This window comes from Urocitellus parryii, chromosome 7 (assembly GCF_045843805.1).
Source record: "Urocitellus parryii isolate mUroPar1 chromosome 7, mUroPar1.hap1, whole genome shotgun sequence".
Lineage (NCBI taxonomy): Eukaryota > Metazoa > Chordata > Mammalia > Rodentia > Sciuridae > Urocitellus > Urocitellus parryii.
Window position 1 is genome coordinate 159,231,237 of NC_135537.1, and position 20,223 is coordinate 159,251,459.

At 45.6% G+C, this 20,223-nt stretch overlaps 1 protein-coding gene across 1 annotated transcript in view; it reads left to right on the top strand.

Annotated features, from left to right (window-relative positions):
- Znf652 (zinc finger protein 652) overlaps nucleotides 1–11,491 on the top strand; it is a 76,030-nt gene extending 64,539 nt beyond the window's left edge. Inside the window, exons 6-7 of the mRNA XM_026386751.2 lie at nucleotides 8,935–9,006; nucleotides 11,320–11,491. Of these exons, the coding sequence (XP_026242536.1) occupies nucleotides 8,935–9,006; nucleotides 11,320–11,423 (176 nt within the window). The 3' untranslated portion in view covers nucleotides 11,424–11,491. The remainder of the gene's footprint in view (nucleotides 1–8,934; nucleotides 9,007–11,319) is intronic.
- Nucleotides 11,492–20,223: the final 8,732 nt, after the last annotated feature.

The window sequence follows — 20,223 nt, forward strand, 5'->3', positions numbered from 1 at the left end:
GCTGAGGCTGGTCTCAAGGTTGTGATCCTCCTGCCTCAGCCTTCCGAGTCTCTGGGATTACCGGTTTGCACCACCATACACAGTTTATATATTTATGTAAATGAATAAAATTTTCAAGAAAAGGGGCTGGGGTTGGGCTCAGTGATAGAGTGCTTGCCTAGCATGTGTGAGGCACTGGGTTCAATTCTCAAGATCACATGTAAATAAATAAAGGTGCATCGACAGCTAAAAAAAATATTTTAAATAAAATTTTCAAGGAAAAATAGCTGTATGTGCACAGTTTGACATTTTCTGTTTTTTAAAATGCTGATCATGAGCCACTAAATTTTAAGGCTCACTAATGAGTCTGACCTGGAGTCTAAAATATCTAAGGCTTACTGGTTTCTATTTCTGACTGCATCCAAACTCTTGAGAGTCCCTGCACAGATGAGCTGTTGTTTACTCTAGTGCCTTCAAATCCCAGACACAGGGTAGTCCTTTCTCCAGGGGGCCTATAACCCCCTGCTGGTATCACTATAGGTAACTATGGCCACTTCTTTGAAATATACTCATAAACTCTCTTTTCAAGGCCTCCAAGGTATAACATCATAATAGTGATTTGTGATGAGCCACACCTCCTTGTGTCCAAACCCTTTTGTGTGGTGTCCTTGCCCCTTCCACCAAGTTTTTGGTAAAAGGCCTGGCCATCTCCACACCCTTGATTAGGCTACTCTGGTGTCTTTTTTTTGTACCGGGGATTGAACCCAGGGGTGCTTAACCACTGAGCCACATCCCCAGCCCCTTTTATTTTTTGAGACAGGGTGTCACTAAGTTGCTTAGAGCCTTGCTAATTTGCTGAGACTGGCCTTGAAGTTGTGGCTCCTCCTGCCTCAGCCATCTGAGACGCTAGGATTACAGGTGTGTGTGTGCCACTGTGCCCAGCTGGCTGATGACTTCTTTTACCAATAGAATATTGCAAAAATGATGTGCAAATCTTGGAACCTGTGGGACAAGACACTTTGCAGCTTCTGACTTTATTCTCCTGGAACATGCATGACGGCCAAGTAATGAGAGTTCTCAGTGTCCCTGCCAGTCCCAGACATCGGAAGGGATATCTCAGACCCTACAGCTCTGCAGTTCCAACAACTAATTGCATGCTTAGGAGCCTCGGTAAGATCGGCAGAGTAACTGCCCAGCCAACCCACAAAATCGCCAGACCCCAATTGCTCTTGTAAAGCCACTAATGCTTGGAATAGTTGGTTATGCAGTAGCAGATAACTCGGTGGGATATGGAGGTACATGCCAATAGTTTCAGAGACTTGGGAACCCAAGGCAGGAGGTTCGCAAGTTTGAAGCCAGCCTATGCAACCTAGTGAGATTGTCTCAAAATAAAAAGGACTGGGGATGTAGTTCAGTGATAAAGTGGCTATAGGTTCAATCCCTAGTACCAAAAAAAGAAAAAAAAATTAGCCCACAGATTTTGTTCTAACATGGAGATCTTTGTGCAGACCCTTCATTACTGGAGTCCTAGGTCAGAGGCGACTCTGGGGATCCAACAAATCCGGTCTGACCACTCACCCCACCAAAAACCAAATGGAAAATAATGGTGAACGGCGGGAAAGAAGTTTTAATCAATGTAGGGTCTACCAGGAGGACAGGATTATCCACCTTTGAAGGGTTAACATTGACTTTGAGGTTTTTCTAGGAAGGGAAGTGAGGGCAAGGGCTGGAGGGTTTGCACAGCTGCCAACACAGGTGCTCTTGATAGGGGTGGTTTGTCCATCCTTATCTCAGGATTTGTCAGGTCTTGTCAGGTTAAGAAAGTTGATCTTGCCTGGGGCATAGTTTTGACTCTTGTCCCAAGACTTCTTGTTCCTGAAATCCAAGGTGACTGCAGGAGAGAAAGGCTCAGGAGAACTCAGAAAGACAAAAAGTCAAAGTCAGAAAGGCAAGAGGGAGTCAGGGCTGAGTTAGGTTGGTGACTAGGTCCTCCTTCACCTTGTATAAGAAGCTTAACATTTTTGGCCTCAACTATTAGTTTTAGCTCAATTATTCCTATTCCATTCATTTTTTACCTCAATTTCAATCCATAGTTGGTCAAGGAGGGTTTCCATCTGACCATGGCATCCCTCACCAATGGCACAACCGTTTCAGGATTGCTTTCTACCACGTTTTTGTTGTGCTCTTCCCTGTTCCTGACCGTATTCTTGAACTTGTAGATTATGAGATGCCTCGTTTAGAACCTGCTGCCTGATGCATCTCGCCCTTAACCCACCCTGCAGTCCACCCTGCACTGGACACACAGTAGCCTTGATCTGACATCACTGTTCTGCAGCAAATTTAATCCTTCCCAAAATGTTATTGAAGGATATACTTCAGCAAAGGAATTAGAAACACGCAGGCTTGTTCTCAGATAGTCTAGGTTAAGGCTTTTCTCTCCCAATGGTGACTGGTGTGGCTATGAGTAAGTAATCTAACCACTTCGAGCCTGTTTCCACACCTGCAGATAGGGATCATTGTTAACTACCTTCAGATCTTCCTGAGGATTAAAGAAAGCGATGCAGGTAAAAGGCTCAGCTCAGTGTTTGAGAGGTACTGTCAGGGACACGTGAGAAACTGATGTGACTCCATTTTTGAGAAACCAGCCTCTACCTCAGAGCAGGTCCTGTCCAAAGGGGAGGAGGAATGACCCTTTGTCCTTGGAAAACCCATTCCTAGGCACATAGCTAACCTGCTGAGTCATTTGTCTGTACCGGACACCAGACGTCCTTGACTCAGCAAATGCAAGTTCCTGAAAAGACCAGAAAAATGCTTGAGAACTAATTTCGGACCATAGCAACAACCAATCAGAGTGAGACAGGGAAAATATCTGAAATGCCAGGTGGCCCTCCCTGTAGTTTCTGTGATTGATAATATGATTAGGCCACCCTGCAGTTTAGCATATACACTCTTGCAACCCCTTGCGGCCTAAACCAATCAGTTCAAATGTATCCACCTCTTGAACTCACCAGTCACCCTTACCTGACTTGTTCCTGCCAATGAATGTGCTAATGGATGTTAAGAGTTGTTGTTTGACTTTCCTGCAGTGTGAAATGATTTGCTGTGTGATATTGTGACACATAGAGTATCCCCCCCCAAAAAAACTAAAAATCCTCACTGAATTAAGGGCCAGGACTCAGTCCTCTCGACCGCTGCATTGGAAATGAAAGGGTAAAGTTTCTAAGCTGGAAAGCTTAAATGTAAAAGCTTAGGTATTATTGAGTTCCTCTGTTACACCCAGATTCCTGAGATAGTTAAAACAACGCCCTACTGGCCATTTAGCCTAGGGCCCTGTGCAGTTTGTCACAGGGCCCGAACCAATCAGTTTGAATGTGTACCCCGCTTAGGAGTGACCAATCACCCCCGCCCGATTTGTTCCCGCCAATGAATGTGCCAATCACGTCTCAGAGTTGTTGTTCAATTTTCCCGCGCCTCATGATGATTTGTTCTGATGTATGCAAAGCCTCCCGCCCTCCCCAAAAAGTGTACTTAAGCACTGCTTAACCTGCTCGGGGCTCTGGGCTGCTCTCCCCTCTTGAGTGAGCACAGAGTCCCAGCGCGCTGGAATGGATCCCCAATAAATATCCCCTTTTGCCAATTGCATGGAGTCAGTCTCTTGGGTGGTCTCTCCCTCCATCGTTTCGCCGTACCTTTACAGAAACAGTTGTGAGTCCAGGCTCGAGCTTGCAATAAAGACTCGTGTGATTGCATTGGATTCAGCTCCTGGAGGTCTATTGGGGTCCCACGAATCTGGCATTTCACAGGCAGCTTCCTCAAGGATATCCCCAGTGATCCCCACCCCCTGGTACTCATACCCTTGTGTAATTCCGCCCCCACCGTGCTTGTTCTGGGCTGGACTTAGTGATTTGCTTCTGACAAATACAATATGTCAGAGGCGATAGTGGTGGCACACACTGTAATCCCAGTAACTCTGGAGGCTGAGGCAGGAGGATGGCAAGTTTGAGGTCAGACTGGGCAATTTAGCGAGACCCTGACTCAAAATGTTTTTTAAAAAGGGATGGGGGTGTAGCTCATTGGTAAAGTACCCTTGAATTCAATCCTCAGTAAAACACACACACACACAGATGGTATGTCACTGGCACGATGAAGTTAGAAAGACACTCTCGGATGTGGTTTCTTACTCTCCTGTCCCCAGCTGCCATGTCATAGGACATAGGCAGCCAATGGAGGACATGCTGCAGAACTGAAGCCTGCCAGCAACCCTGTAGGTGAACTTGGAAGTGGATCTTCTGAGGCCTGCTAGCAGTCACACCAGATAAAAACTGGAAATGAGCTTCCAGCTACAGCAGAGTCTGGAGGGGATTCTGGGGCAGGAGCTTGATGGCAGACACACAGCTGAGCCAAGTTCAAATTCATGGCCAATAGAAACTATGAGAAAACAAGTGTTTGTTGTTTTAACCTGAAAATTTGGTCCTCATCCCTGGGGTCCATAACATGACACAATTTGGGGAAAAAGGGAAAAAGTTAAGTTTTATTGCTTCGCTAGCAGAGGAGAAGCACAAGGGACTCCTGTCCCAGAGGCTGTGACTCTGCCCATCCCGGGGAACAGATGGTTTTTAAAGAGGTGATGCAAAGGCTACATTCCATGTGTTCTGTCTGGAGTTAGAATTCACTTGTTAATTGGGGAGGTAGTCATTTCTGAGATCTTGTGTTGCCATCCCCAAAGTCTGGATTACTTCCTTCCTGTGGTATGTGTGTGTTCAAGGGCAGATAACGCCTCCTAGCAGGGGGAAGAAAGGCAATGCTGTTTCCCCTGAGATTAGGGAGGGGGCGAGATTAGGAAGGAGGAGGGAGAAGAAGGCAAGAGAAACATGTCCTTTTAAAAATAAATCACAGTGGCAGAGCAGCAAGGGCTATATTCAAAGCATAAAGTGGACCTCTGTCAGGAAGCCACTCCATTTTGTGGGTAATTTGTTGTGCATCAATAGCCAACTAATAAAAAGTAAAAATAATAACTATCGGAAGATACAAACAAACAAACACATGAGCCAGTTGCTGTGGCACATGCCTGTAATTCCCGTGGCTTGGTTACTTACTCAGCTTGGAAGCTGAGACAGGAGGATCATGAGTTCAAAGGCAGCCTCAGCAACTTAGCAAGGCCCTGTCTCAAAATATAAAAAGGGCTGGGGATGTGGCTCATGATTGAGTTCAATCCCTGGTACCCAAAACAACAACAACAACAAAAAACCCAAAGCCAACTAGGATAGTGGGGCGATGGGGCACTGCACCAACTGCTCCTGGCTTACTCTTGGCCTTACCTCGCCAGCAGTTGCTCTCAGGAAGATGGTCTCCTCCCCTCCCCAGGGGCAGCCACATCCTTGACTGTTTGATGGAGAGCTTTGCCTTGGAGGAGCCTTTCCTGAACGCCTGTGAGGTCATCCTTGGTCCTTGTTGTGATAGCAGCTCAGCTCAACTCCATCCTTTGCCAGTCCTCTTCCTTCACCCCCCAGGTTTGAGTTCTCAGTGTTGGAGCCAGTGCTTTGGGAATCTGCTGGGGCACCTTGGTTGGTGCCAGGAGTGGTTCATGGAAGCAGATTCCAAAGGGGGGGGGGTTAGACCCAAAAACTCACTAGCCCACTGATAACGAGGACTCTTGTCATCACCACTGATGGGCGGAACTGAGCGCCTGCCAACTGAAGGACGGTCATTCGGACTGAGTGGTGGGCCTTTGGGGATGCACTGGGCTGCCATATCACAGACCCTTGAGATGAAGGAAGTACTAATTCTCAGCTAGTTCAAGGCTCTTCTTGATGCCGCTGATGCTTTAGAGGAAGATGATGAAGGGCTGTGATGGTTCAGTCTCTAGTTGAAGGCAAGAGTGAAACGGCCTCAGGTTTCACTGCCACCGTTGTGATCCCTGTTACACAGTAATAGACAACTAAAACAGATGTGGGATCTTGGAACAAGGTGACATAACACACATCTAAAAATGTGAGAATGACAGTTAAATTTATAATCCCAGTGACTTGGGAGGCTGAGGCAGGAGGATCTACAGGTTGGAGGCCAGCCAGCCTCCTCAGCAATTTATCAAGGCCTTGAGCAACTAGCAAGATCCTGTCTTAAATTTTTAAAAATTAAAAAGGACTGTGGGATGTAGTTCAGTGATAAAGCACCCTTGGGTTCATTTCCAGTACAAAAAAAAAAAAAAAATGGGGAGGGAATGGCTTTAGAATTGGACAGGTGGGTGGAGTGTGGAAGAATTTTGAGAAGTTTGATAGAAAATACTTAGATTCCTTCAATAGAACTTCAGTAAAAATATGGACACTGAAAACATTATTGGTCAGAAGACAAGAAGATTATAAATTCTATAGAATTTGCAGAAATCCTATTTTTTTTTAGAGAGAAAGAGAGAATTTTTAATATTTATTTTTTAGTTCTCGGCGGATACAACATCTTTGTTTGTATGTGGTGCTGAGGATCGAACCTGGGCCGCACGCATGCCAGGCGAGCGCGCTACCGCTTGAGCCACATCCCCAGCCCTGCAGAAATCCTAAATTGCCTTAGAGAAAGCCTCAGTCTCCAGGAATGGTCCAGCAGTAGAAGTCTGTCTTAACAAGCTATGAGAGCCTAGGAGAAGTGAGGAACAGGTGGCTGTTGAAAGCCACAGGAGGGGGACTTTTGTTAAGTGGCATCAGCAACCTTATCAGAATTTTGCCTAACTCCTGTATGGAAAACGGAATTTAAGGTAGGCATAGCACAGACACCTGTAATCCTAGCCACTCCAGATGCTGAGGCAGGAGGAGGAAGGCAAGTTCAAGGCCAGCCTCAGCAATTTAGCAAGACCCTGTCTCAAAATAAAAATAAATAAATAAATAAAGCTGGGTGTGGTGGCACATGCCTGTAATCCCAGCAGCTTGGGAGGCTGAGACAGGAGGATCGGGAGTTCAAAGCCAGCCTCAGTAATGGTGGGGTGCCAAGCAACTCAGTGAGACCCTGTCTCTAAATAAAATACAAAATAGGGCTGGGGATGTGACTCAGTGACTGAGTGCCCCTGGGTTCAATCCCTGGTACCAAAAATAAATAAATGAATGGATAGGGCTGAGAATAGATAGGGCCCATTATCAGGGCTAGCACACTGGTATAGTACCCCTAGGTTGAATGCCCACTACTGCAAAACAAAAAAATGAGAATGAAGTTCATAAGCAATGCACTTGGATGTTTAGCCAAGGGGATTTTCTAGGCAAAATCTGGTTTCTTTTTGCTGCTTGTAGTAAAGTGTAAGAAGGGAGAAACAAATTGAGGAAAAACCTATTAGACCAAAAGCAGTTAGAACTTGATCTGGGAAATTCTTAGCCAGATTGTAAAAGATACTAAAATTCGGAAAAAAGCTACCTCAAACTGGTTTAGCAATAAGAGCAAGTGTGGGGCTGTACAAAATTTTTTTCTGAAATGTCAGATCAAAATGTCAGAAGAAGGGCTGGGGCTGTAGCTCAGTGGTAGAGTGCTTGCCTAGCGTATGTGAGGCCCTGGGTTCTATCCTCAGCACCACATAAAAATAAAGAAATAAAGTGTGCATCTACAACTAAAATATTTTTTTAAAATTCAGAAGAAATTAAAAGTTGTTATTAGTTTCCTAAGTTTTCCATCATGAAGTATCACAAACTGGGTGGCTTAAATAACAAATATGTACCATCTTAACATAATTCTGAAGACTTCAGGTACAGGATCCAGATGGCGGCAGGATTGGTCCTTTCTGGAGTCCATGAGAACCTGCTCCATGCCACTCCCTTCACCTCTGGTGGTTCACTGGCAATCTTTAAAGCTCTTTGACTTGTAGAGCAGCCTTCCAACCTTCACCTTCACATGAGACTCCTCTTGTGGTGTTCAAATTGCCTCTTTTTACAAGACCCCAGTCCATTGAATTAAGGGCCCAAACCTACTCCAGTTTGACTTCATCTTAACGAATTATCTCTACAATCACCATATTTCCAAATAAGGTAACATTGAGGAACTGGGTGTTGGGACTTCAACATTTGAATTTGGGGAAACGAGATTCAACCTCTACTGAGGATAGTCCGCCTAGATCTTATTCATTAAACCACAGGGTTCTAGGAAGCTCACAAGAGGTCATCCTTGGGACTGGTGATGTGACTGAGAGATAGAGTGCTTGCCTGGTATGTGTAAGGCCCTGGGCTTGATGACCAGCCCCATTAAAAAATTGTCCTTAGTGTTCTCCATAGAAAAAAATATAAAGATCATTCTAGAAAGATGTGGGGAAGAAAATTTGTGTCTAATGGAGTGAATCTCTGCAAAATCTATACAAAGGACGGTCCTTAAAAAATTTATATCAGTAGGAACACTGTGAACTGTACTGAGAGACAAAATGAAAGATTTTTGGTTCCCCCAAATTTTACTGGTAAGAAGCAGGTTGATCAAACTCAGTGTAAACATGTGGTATCTTTTATGAAAAAGAAGAGATGACTCAGGGTGGCCCCAAGAGCCCAGAGGGCAGAGTGGAGATCCATAAAAGATCATTCTCCAGGTCTTGAAACCTAAATGGAGTTTTTTTTTTTCCTTCAAGCCTAATGGAACTTGTTCAACTGCATTTAAAAACCGTTTTGGATGGGTGACATTTCTCCCTTGTTGAATTAAATATAATTGCATCCGATGGCTTTTTTTTTTTTTTTTTAAGTAATAGAGATTGACCCGGGAGCACTTCACCACTAAGCCACATCCCCAGCCTTTTTTATCTTTTCTTTTTATTTATTTATTTATTTTTGAGACAATGTCTCCCTAAATTGCTGAGGCTGGCCTCAAACTTGCAATCCTCCTGTCCCAGTCACTGGGATTACAGGCATGAGCCACTGTGCCCAACACTATCCCACTATTGTCTATCGGAACTCTCAGAGGGTCTAAAGTTTTTTTTTTTTTTTCTTTAATTGCATGGGCTCATAGCCGGAGAAGAAATGTTCTTGGGAAATGCACTTAATAGGTTATACTCAGAAGATTCTTCTGCGCTTGATTCAGGTAACAAAATTTTGGACTTTTGAGCTCATGATATACAGATGGGATTTAGGGCTCTGAACTGATATTGAAATTGAATGAGGTTCTTGGGCATCTTTCTAGGAGGAGAAAAAAATAATACATATATATACAGATCAAACCCGGTGCCTCACACATGCTAGGTAAGTACCACTGAGCCCCAGCCCCAGCCCAAGGAGAATGTATTTTGCATTTGATGGGGAGGGGATAAGAATCTTTTGGGGCCAGAGGGTAGACTGGGGTAGGCAGAATTCTAGAAATGGTTACCCAGGATTCTATACCCTAAGTTCCTGGAATCTGTTAAATTGATGGATGTTGCTCCCTTGATTATGGCATAGTTAACCAGATACCCTAAGCAGAACCCAGTCAAGCCTGCTCAGGCTCTGGGCCCCTGGAACTATATGACAATAATAATAAATAGATGTTGTTTTTAGCTGCCATCTGTGGCAATCTGTTGTCCAACAATGGAATTAGTGCTACTGCTTTGTAGTGTACAAGGAGAAATTCATCTCCTGCAGCCAGAAGGCAGAAAAGTCGGAGACCAGGCCTGGAACATAATTAGAAGCAGCAAGACTACAGAGAGAGCTGAATTCTCCTCTACTGCAAAACTGCTATGACAAGAGCAGGGCCCTGGCTGGGAGGGGTGGGACCCTGAGATTAGGGATGGGAACATCTGAGTCCACAAAATCCCAGCTCTCCCTCAACCCTTTGGCACTCTCAACATGGTCCACTCCTCCCTGGAGGAGGCTAATGTTCCCCTCTTGATTGGAGATGCAGGAGTCTGTGCTTTGCATGTCTCCTGAGATCCACCCCCATCCCTGCTCCTTGCCATCAGATCAACTACCAGAGTCAAGTTGCAACATAACCCAGCTACAGGGTTTTTTCTTTTCTTTTCTTTTCTTTTCTTTTCTTCTCTTTTTCCTTCTAAAAGAAGTAAAGGACTGAGCCAGTTGTCTTTTAATCAATTAATTTTAATTAATTAATTTATTTATTGGCTCTTAGCTCCAAACACATCCTTCATTGTCTTCTCTGTGAAAATGAATCTGAACCCTCTAAGTATTTCTCCTCCATCAGTTGGCATGATTTCAAGCTTTGTCATCAGAGGAGACTGAAGGAACTTGGCAGAAGAAAAGTGCTTTCCTAGACTCTTGGTGGGTTCCTGTGGCCTACTCGCCCCCAGCTCCTGCAGCATGGGCAGCTTCTCCACTGGCCAGCCCTAGTATGTGGCAGGCAGCCGTTCCTGCTGGCCAGCAGCCCTGTAGGCCCAGGGCTTTCCCAGGCACCCTAGAGGGTGGGTTTCTGGTGAGTTCTACAGGGCAGATGGGCTCAGCGCCATAGTGACTTTTTGCCTTCCATGGAGCCTTGACCTGTCCTGACAAGATCTGGGCTCATCCTTGGGATGGCTTCTTCCTTGAGCACTCTCTCAGCATTATGAGTAGTGGCTGTCCCTAGATTTTGCTCTTCCTAAATTGTTTAGAGTTCCTTTTATTTTTTATTTTATTTTTGGTACCACGGATTGAACTCAGGGGTGCTTAACCACTGAGCCACATTTCTAGCCCTTTTTTTATATATTTTATTTAGAGACAGGGTCTCCCTGAGTTGCTTAGGGCCTTGATAAATTGCTGATTTTGAGCTTATGATCCTCCTGCCTCAGATTCCTGAGCCGCTGGGATTACAGGTGTGAGTTCCCGTTATTTTTTCCTAACCAATCCGTCATTGCTCTAATTTCCCATCATACCTAGTTTACTATCAAACTTCCCCTTGGCAGTACTTTGTTGCTGTTGTTGTTATTGTTGTTGTTTGTTATTGTTTGACCCTTGACTGGACTCCCGCCTGATTAGGGTCTATGTCTGAAGGAGTTACAGGAGCTAGTGGACATACACTGGCAGAAGCCAGGATGCTGTTGTGGAATGGGATTGGGTGTGGGAGGGTCAGGAAGGAGGAAAGTGGTGTGTAAGTTTGGGGAAATGAGAGTGTACTAACAGGAGGTAGTTCTGCTAATGAACCCCAGCAAAGATCCCAGAAGATGGTTCTAGTACACTGTTAAGATGATTTGGGGAGAAAGCCATGGCTCACACTAAGTGAGATACAAAAGCTGAAGCTGCTATGGAAGACATTTAAATAAAGATGCAAGAGATGTGAGCCTGCAGGAGTGGACATGCTGTGTCCCATCCTTTAGATGTGGTTTGCCTGCTCAAAACTCACGTTGAAATTTGGTCCCCAATACAACAGCACTGAGAAGTGGTGAGTCTTAAGAGGTGATTAGGTCATTAAAACAGATGAATGCCTTTCTCACAGGGGTGAGTTCTTGCTCTTCTGGGCCTGGATTGGCAACTGTGAGTCCCTCCTGCGTGTGTCTTCCTCAGGCGCCTGCCTGCCCTTCCACTTTCTGCCGTGGGTGAGTGGAAGCAGCATGAAGCCCTTCCAGTGCATGTTCTTGGGCCTCCCAACCTCCAGATCCACGAGCCAATAAATCTCTGTCCTTTAAAGATTACCCGGTCTCAGGTGTTCTATTTTCGAAACAGAAAACAGACAAAGACTCTGTGAAAAACTGAAAAACCTATATAATTGTCTTTCATAGGAAGACCTGAAAGACAAATCCTTTTATTAAAGGGATAAGAAGTCTCTGGTTGGGGCTGGGGTTGGGGCTCAGCGGTAGAGCACTCGCCTAGCACATGTGAGGCCTTGGGTTCAATCCTCAGCACCACATAAAGATAAATAAATAAAATAAAGATATTGTGTCCAGTTACAGCTAATATATATATAAATTAAAAAGAAAGAAAGAAAGAAAGAAAGAAAGAAAGAAAGAAAGAAAGAAAGAAAGAAAGAAAGAAAGAAAGAAAGAAAGAAATCTCTGGTGAGAGGGACACCACCATCATTGAGAGGCTCAATGTGCTGTCCTCTGTAGACCAGAGCTGGTGTTGTAGAACTAGACTCCCTGAAAGCAATGAGAATGCTAGGATCCTTACATAATAAAGGCCAAATGGCACCCCCTAAACATTAGAAGCAAGACGGGTTCAATTATCCCAATGGATAACCATGCAGGGTGGCTGATTCTCAGCTATGGAGGTGGTAAACAGAACACAGCAGGAATAGTGGTCTCCTTTATATCTTTATTAAATTTACCCATCTGGTCCCTGCAAACATCAAACAGATCCCAAAGGATTAAAATGGACTACTGCAAACTTAATAAGCAGTAGCCTCTGCTTGAAACTGCCGTACCAGATGTGGTATCTTTGCTAAAGCTGATTAACACAGACTCAGATCCATGGTTTGTGGTCATGGATCTAGTGAATGCTTTCTTTTCCTTTTCTATCAAGGAGAATCAGGAAAAAACTGCATTCACTTTATTTATTTATTTATTTATTTATTTATTTTAGGAAAAAAGTATACAATTATGATCATATTCTGTGACTGCCAACACCTACCCCTGCCTATGTTGTCTCTCCTGTCCTCTGATATAATGTAGTCCAAAAGGCTCTGTTGGAACATCTTGAAGAACAATGTAGGCCCAGAGTGGTGGCATATGCTTATAATCCCAGCTGTAATCTCAGGGGCTGAGGCAGGGGGATCACGAATTCAAAGCCATCTCAGCAATGGTGAGGCGCTAAGCAACTCATTGAGACCCTGTCTCTCAATAAAATACAAAAAAAGAGATATGGCTCAGTGCTCCTGAGTTCAGATATGGAGATATGGCTCAGTGCTCCTGAGTTCAATCCCTGGTACCTAAATTAAATTAAATTAAAAGGCCTGAGGATGTGCCTCAGTGGTTGAATGCCTCTGGGTTCAATCTCTGGCAGCAAAAATAAATAATAATAAATAAATAAGGATAATGGATGCCATTCAGTGGTAATGTGCCCCTGAGTTCAACCCTCAGTACCACAAAAACTGCAGAAAGCTACTCCATAACAGGAAAGCAGGTTCACCATGATACAAACACTACCGTTTGCCAATATGAGAATACAACTGTGGTATTAAAGATGTCTTTGAAGAAATTATGTGCATTTTCTGGAAAGCCCAAATAGGATTTTGTAGATAAATAGGGTATTTATGTGGGTCCATGTCACCCACATAAGATTATTATAAACTTTTTGCAAAAGAGCTTCTGAAATGCCACTGGTCTCTAGGAGATATGAAACAGCTGACCATGGTTATCAATGTTGATGCAGCCAGAACTGCCCACCCTGAGCTCAGTCTGGCAGACTTGCTAGCTTACAAAATTAGGTGATTCCAGCAGCTCTCCAAGAGGCAAGGAACATATCTGGGACTGAACCTGAGCAAGAATGAGGACACCAGCACAAGTAAATTACACAAGCACGCAGACCCCATGCCCCCAACCACATAGCTCTGGTACCTCTCCTATAGCTTGCATGTAGGGTGCCCACGTGGAAGGTGAGAATCCTTTATGATCACCTGAAAGAAGGAAAAAAGTAGAGCATGGTTCATAGGAGGGCTGGCCCAGTGGATGCCAGCTGGGAACAGACCCTGCTGCTCAATGCTCCTGCTCAGATTGTCCTGAGGTACAGGATATGACTTGATTGGTAGGTCATAGGCTTGAGAAAGAAAGATGGGAATGTCAGAGATAAGGAAGTCAGGCAAAGAGACAAGTGGATGTGGACGAGAGCGGGTGAGGAGGGTGAAGGTCTTTGCACCACACACTAAGGTCCATCCAAGAGCAACCACCATAGAAGATGCACCACATAACTAAGTAGACAGAATATCTAGGTCAGGGGACATTAGCCAGCCTCTGAAGATCCCCACCAGTATTCAACCATGGGGCTCCACCCTGATGGCCATCATTCCTCAAAGAGATCAACTAGCACACGATGACAGGTGATTACATTGTTCAACTTGGTACTCCCACCATGGCTAATTGCAATGGTAGAATATGGTTTGCACTGCTGAAACTCCCCAGTTTAATACTCATTAAAACATAAAGCTGTAACTGGGCCCAACGGCATGGGCTTTCACTCACCTAGACTCACCTTGATACTGCCAACCAACTAGCCTATAAGAGGTGAATGTCACACACCTGATAAGGGACCATCATTCCTCAAAGTGATCATGTAGTGATTACACTGGATGTCAGCATCACTATCTGCTATAGTTTGAACGCATGTGTCCCTCCAGGGTCCTTCTGTGAGAACCTAAACCCCCAGATGATGGCATTAAGAGGTGGAGTCTTTTGTGAAATGATTAAGTTACGAGGACTCCAGCCTCGTTAATGAATTAGCGCCCTTATAAAAGGGACCGAAGAGAGGGCCCCAGCACCTGTGGTCTTTCTGGGTGAGGACTAAGCATTCATTCCCACCTGAGGATGCAGCAGCAAGACCCCATCTTGGAAGCAAAGAGCAGCCCTTACCAGCCACCAAGGCTGCACACCTCCAGGCCTCCAGAACCATGGGAAATGTCTGTCCTGTATAAATGGCCCCCACTAAAGTGTTTTGTTAGAGCCACCATCTGAAAGCTTATAGAAGAGGAGGAGTAGTGGCAATAATCCCCCACTCCCAAATCACTCGTCCAGTGAGCATCAATAGCCACAGACGGCAATAAGTCACTTTTTGTAATGTTGTCAGTCGATGACAGGAACAGTAATCACAGAGTGTGGCCAGGCTGGGGGGTGCAGGTAACAGATTAATCCAAAAAAGACTTTGGCCAAGAAGTCTTCCCCTTGAGTAAATGGCGTGGGGATGGGAGGTCCCTGGAAATTCAGTACAGAAGCACAGGCCCCTGTCTGTAGGTCCCACATGTGTGAAATGACCAGGTCAAGCCCTGAAAGGGATCAGAAGTGGAGGAATGATAGATCTATCAATCAGGGTAATGAGGGATGCTGCCCTGGAGTCAGGAATATTGAACTGAAAAAATGAGAACTGTCGGTATTCAGCATGTGAGAATTACTTCTCTGGCTTTCTGGTTGTGACTCTGTGACAATCAGTTTAGGAAACCACGCAGCTGCTTTGACTGATGCATTAAGGTCACAGCTGGGGTTTTCCTTGCGCCCAGGCTCCAGGTGAGAGGGTATTCATTAGTGGAGGCCAGCATCGTGGTGGATGAACACGCAGCCAAGTCGCTGGGACAGTGCCAGCCTAGGGCAGGCCTGGAGCAGTGGGACTTCTCCAGAGCAGGAATGTAGGAGGCGGGGGTGAACCATGGTGGCCTGGGTTAGCAAATAACATCCCAGACAATCTGAGACCACAGAGCAGTGCTCACCCTGGAGATCTGCAAAATTAGAACTTCAAATACCAGCTAGTTACAAATTAGGACTCCTTTATTTACCTTCCTAGCCCGCAGGGGACCACATCTTTCTGCCCAGGTCACCATGGCAAGGAGAATGAATAGAATTAGGCCTGTTGGGAGGATGCGACGTGTTTGGGTTGGGCCTGGTAACACCCACACCCACTGTGTTGAGTGAGACAACTAAGGGCCTTTTCAAAGGAGGTGGCTTTTTCCATCTCTTGGTGATCCAAGTTTCCCAACCCCAGGAAAGGTCAAGGGGAGAAGTGGGAACTTGAGCTGAGGGGACTAATTGCTGAGAGTCTGAAAACCCCACCAAACTTGGGGTCCCACTTTAGTAAAATGTCCCCAAAGTTGAACCGTAGTCTGGGGCTGTAGCTCAGTGGTAGAGCACTTGCCTGGCATGTGTGAGGTCCTGGGCTCGATCCTCAGCACCACATATAAATAAATAAAATAAGGGTGTTGTGTCCTTCCACAACTAAAAAAAAAAAAGTTGAACGACAGGTTGTAGGATTGATTGACAGGAGCACTATCAAGTGCAAAGACTGGCAAAACCCTTCTCAGGGCCTTCTGCCTCTTCTGCCTGCCCCAGACCAGCCCTATCACCACCAGATGCCTCCCCTCTACTGCTCTGAGCCCATGCTACCCAAGGGCCTGTCCACATGCTCACCAGGCCTGGACCCAAGCTTGGTCTTTCTCTCCTCCTCTTCCTCCCTCTGCTTTTATTTTTTGGTACAGGGGATTGAACTTAGGGGCACTCAATCACTGAGTCACACTCTCAGACAGGGGCTCTCTAAGTGACCTGGTTTTCAACTTGTGATTCTCCAACCTCAGCCTCCCAAGGCTCTGGAATTATAGGCATGTGCCACCATGCTGGGTTCTAGACCATCTGCAGAACAATCACCAGGAGAAGCTGCTTTCTACTGTTCATAAAATCAGGCAGGCTTTAGGACAGAGCTCCGAGTCAAAACCCCATGTCATACATGCCTTGGTGTCTCACGTCTCCTTCCCTACCCCTGGAGAGAAATGATCACTGCTGGCCCCATGGAAATTTGTGGCAGAGTTGAGGCGCTCATCCTTTCTCTTGTGTGCTAGTATCTCTCTTGCTCCTCTCCTTCAAAACGACTCAAAAATTCTGATGTGTTCATATGTTAAAGGAGTGAAGCATCATAGGAACTGATCCAAAAGAGAGCAATAGGTCCAAACTCATTTTTATTGTAGCTGGGCATGGTGGTGTGTTTCTGTAATCCCAGCAACTCCTTGAGGCAGGAGGGTCACACATTTGAGGCCAACCTCGGCAACTTGGACCCTGTCTCTCAAAAGGGCAGGGCAGGCCCTGGGGATGCAGCTCAGAGGTAAAGTACCCCTGGATTCAACCCCCAACACCACCCCCCAAAATTCATTTTCATTGGATAGTCATTCTGTAATTCCAGGGAACACAGCAAGTTTCCCTTCTGAGTTAGGTTTGTCTTGTGCTATGACATTTGCTTCCTCCAGGCTTCCCATGCCAGATGGCAGGGAGAAGGGACTCTGGGAAGCAGTTCCTCCACCAGTGGGTAAACCACACACAGAGTCAAGAAGCAGATGTTCTTATTCACCAGGATCGACTTCTGGTGCCTAGGAACAGACAGAAATGGAAACTGCCTCTCCTTCCTTGCCCAGGACAAATGGAACAGCTAACCAGACCACCTAGACCCTGGTTTCCACTGGGGTATGCCAAGGTCGGAAGCACTCAGACCTTTACTTCTGCTGCCTCCCACGGTCTGTCTGCACGGGAGGTTGTTTCTCACCTCGTTTCCCTACTGCCCAGGCAGGTCTGGCCCTGCCATGGGTGCTGGGGCTAGGCTTGCACGTAATGGCCTTTCCCAGGCTTCTGCATGGAGGCCTGATTCCCCCACCCCTCCACTTTCAGGCAGCTTCCCCAGCAAGTCATCTCAAGGTGATAGAAAGTGACCATGTATGGAAAGAGCACCAGTCTAGAAAAGTGGGTTCTTGTCCTCTCTCCCAGCTCACCTTACTGGGCCAACAGTTGATCCCCCAACACCCAGCTCAAGCGTCACCTCCTCTGTGTATGATTCTTCCCCAAGCAGAGATGGTACCTGCCATGGTTCGGATCCCATCATTTAGAATTAGCCTTGAACTTGTCTTTTGTCCTATGATTTCCTCAACCGAAGCAAATGGTCTAGATCATCTCATGGTTCTAGATATTACATAGGGTACTCAATATGCAAATAAATAATTATGGAATCTCTCTAAAATGAGAGGGTGGGGCTAGATGATCAATGAAGATAACTCCCTTACTTAGGACTCTGTGATGAGCCGGGCTCTGTGGCACACACCTGTAATACCAGCAGCTTGGTAGGCTGAGGCAGGAGGATTGTGAGTTCAAAGCCAGCCTCAGCAAATTATCTAGGTTCTAAGCAACTCAGCAAGAGCCTGTCTCTAAATAAAAAATATAAAAGGCTTGGGGATGTGGCTCCATGGTCAAACCCCCTGGGTTCAATCCCTGGTACCCAAAACAAACAAACAAACAAACAAACAAAGAGTCTGGGATGTCCCTGCTCTCACTTCCAGGAATGGACCCTAATGTCTGAGAGACACAGAGAAATGAAAGACCCAGAATTCTTAAATCCTCAAATCAAATATGCTCGATCCAAGTGTCCCAGCCTTGGCCTCCAGGACATTAAGTATGTATGTACATGTATATGTTCATGGATATATGACTGTTCAACAGACAGATTTGGGGGTTAAATCCACCTCTCTTCCTACTGTGAGTATAGAACAGTCAGCTGAAGGCATTTGGAGGTCTGTCACACAGTGTCCCAAATGAGATGGGTACTTCTCAATAGGTAAGGAGATGAAGGCTAAGAGGATTGATCTGCTCAGGCACACAGGCTGAGGAGGGATCCAGATTCTCAGCTGGTGTTCCAGTTCCCCCTCTGGGTCACCCTGACCAGTCTAGGATTTGTGATCAACCACAGCACGGTAACTGGCTGTTTCCTCTCCGCACTGTTTGGGGCAGAGCAGAGATCTAGAAAGAGCTAGTTTTGATGTGGGACTTTTAAGCAAATGACACCCCTTGGTGTGGTCTGAAACAATGCCGAGATGTGTTTGGATTCTGGCTACATTATCCCTCCATAAAGACTGGAAATGAAGTGATGTCTAAATATAACCATAGAGGACATGTTCAGCAAGACCGGAGCAAGATGGCAATTCTGGGCAGGCAGTATGGGCTGATTTTGCCAAAGAAAACACAGCAGCCACACCCTGTTTTGCACAAACCATCATGTTCTGGAATGATTCTGGTGAGGGGGAGGAGTCTGTGGCAGATGGGGCGTGAGTCTGCCGCTATGGTCCCAAGAGGAAGACAGTGTAGAGCCACCACACATGACGGACAGATAACAGCACAGCAAGAAGTGAGCCTTTATGTTGTACGAAATAATAATAATAAACGAACCTGACTGTGGGACAGAGTTTAAGGACTATGAGTAGAATAAAGAACTCCATTTAGAGGTTTGAGACAGTAATAAAATCAAATCCACTTATCTCCACTTTCCAACTTTGGACATTTAAAAAAAATCTTTAATATTAATTTATTTTCATGTGATACTGAGGATTGAACCCAGAGCCTCACACGTGCTAGGCAAGCGCTCTACCACTGAGCCACAACCCCAGCCCTGGGCATTTGTTTTTAAACAGGCTTCGTTCACTTTATTTTTCGTTTCTAAAAATCCTATGTTGACTGGGTACAGTGGTGCATACCTTTAATCTCAGTGACTCAGGAGGCTGAGACAGGAGGATCACAAGTTTGAGATCAGCCTGGGCAACTTAGTATGGCCCTGTTTCAAAATAAAAAAAAATGAAAAAGAGGTGGGATGCCCGGAAAGATGGTGCATCCCTATATTCACAGTGGCTGGGAAGGCTGAAGCAGGAGGATCATGAGTTCAAAGCCAGCCTCAGCAACTTAGCAAGACCCTGTCTCTAAATAAAAATTTTAAAAGCTGGGGGAGGGGCTGGGGAATGTGACTCAGTTGTTAAGTGCTCCTGGGTTAAATCCCTCATACTAAAAAAAAAAAAAAAAAAATAGGTGGGGGGTTGGGGATGTAGCCAATGGGTAGAGTACCCACTTGTTCAGAACCAAAAAAAAAAAAAAAAATCTAGGTCATAGCCACAGCCTGGGTCTCCAGTGTGGATTTTTACAAGATGATAGATGAATTCCTGATATTGAGACTTGGTGACCATGGTCCCTTTCTAGAGGTCAGGGGTTGGGTATCTAGGTCTTTGAGATGTCATCAAAGAAGGTGTCCTTGACAAAGTTGCCCAGATGGCAATACAGTCTGAGACCAACCTTACACGCGACTGGGTTACACTCCCCGGCTGGGTGCTGAGGCTCAGTCGCAGAAATGTGGCAGAGCTTTCCTACCCTTCTTGGGTTCCAGGGTCGGTGTCTCCTGCATGGGTGTGTCTTACTACAGCCCCATGGGTGAAGCTACGCTCACCTGTTCCTTTGTAATGTAACCCTTTGCCCTGTTTAGGATAGAATCTTCCATGGAAGTGCCTAGTGTGTGTCCCCTTCTCTTACTGTGCCCTTGGGTGTGGCCTACCCAGGTGTCAGTCAACCTGCTGACAGTGGACATCATGAAGATACTCAGCCCTCTGAAACCTGACCCCTTGCCTCATTTGAATAGCTTCTCCTCAATAAAAGGGGTCAGCGCATGCTCTTGCTCTCTCTTTCTTCGGACCCTTAAGGTCAGAGGAGCCGTCACAGCCACCCCAAAGAAAAAGGTATTTGTGTCTCTTGTGTGGTTATTTCGTGCAGCCCAGTTAGCCCAGTTTAACTGGAGTGACCCCTGAGCCTTTTAGTCGCGAGAACAGAAACCCAGCAACAGTCCTTGGCCAAGGTGTAGCAGCCATCAATACCAACCATCAGTAGCAGTTTTCTGAGCATCTGCTACAAGTAAAGAAAAA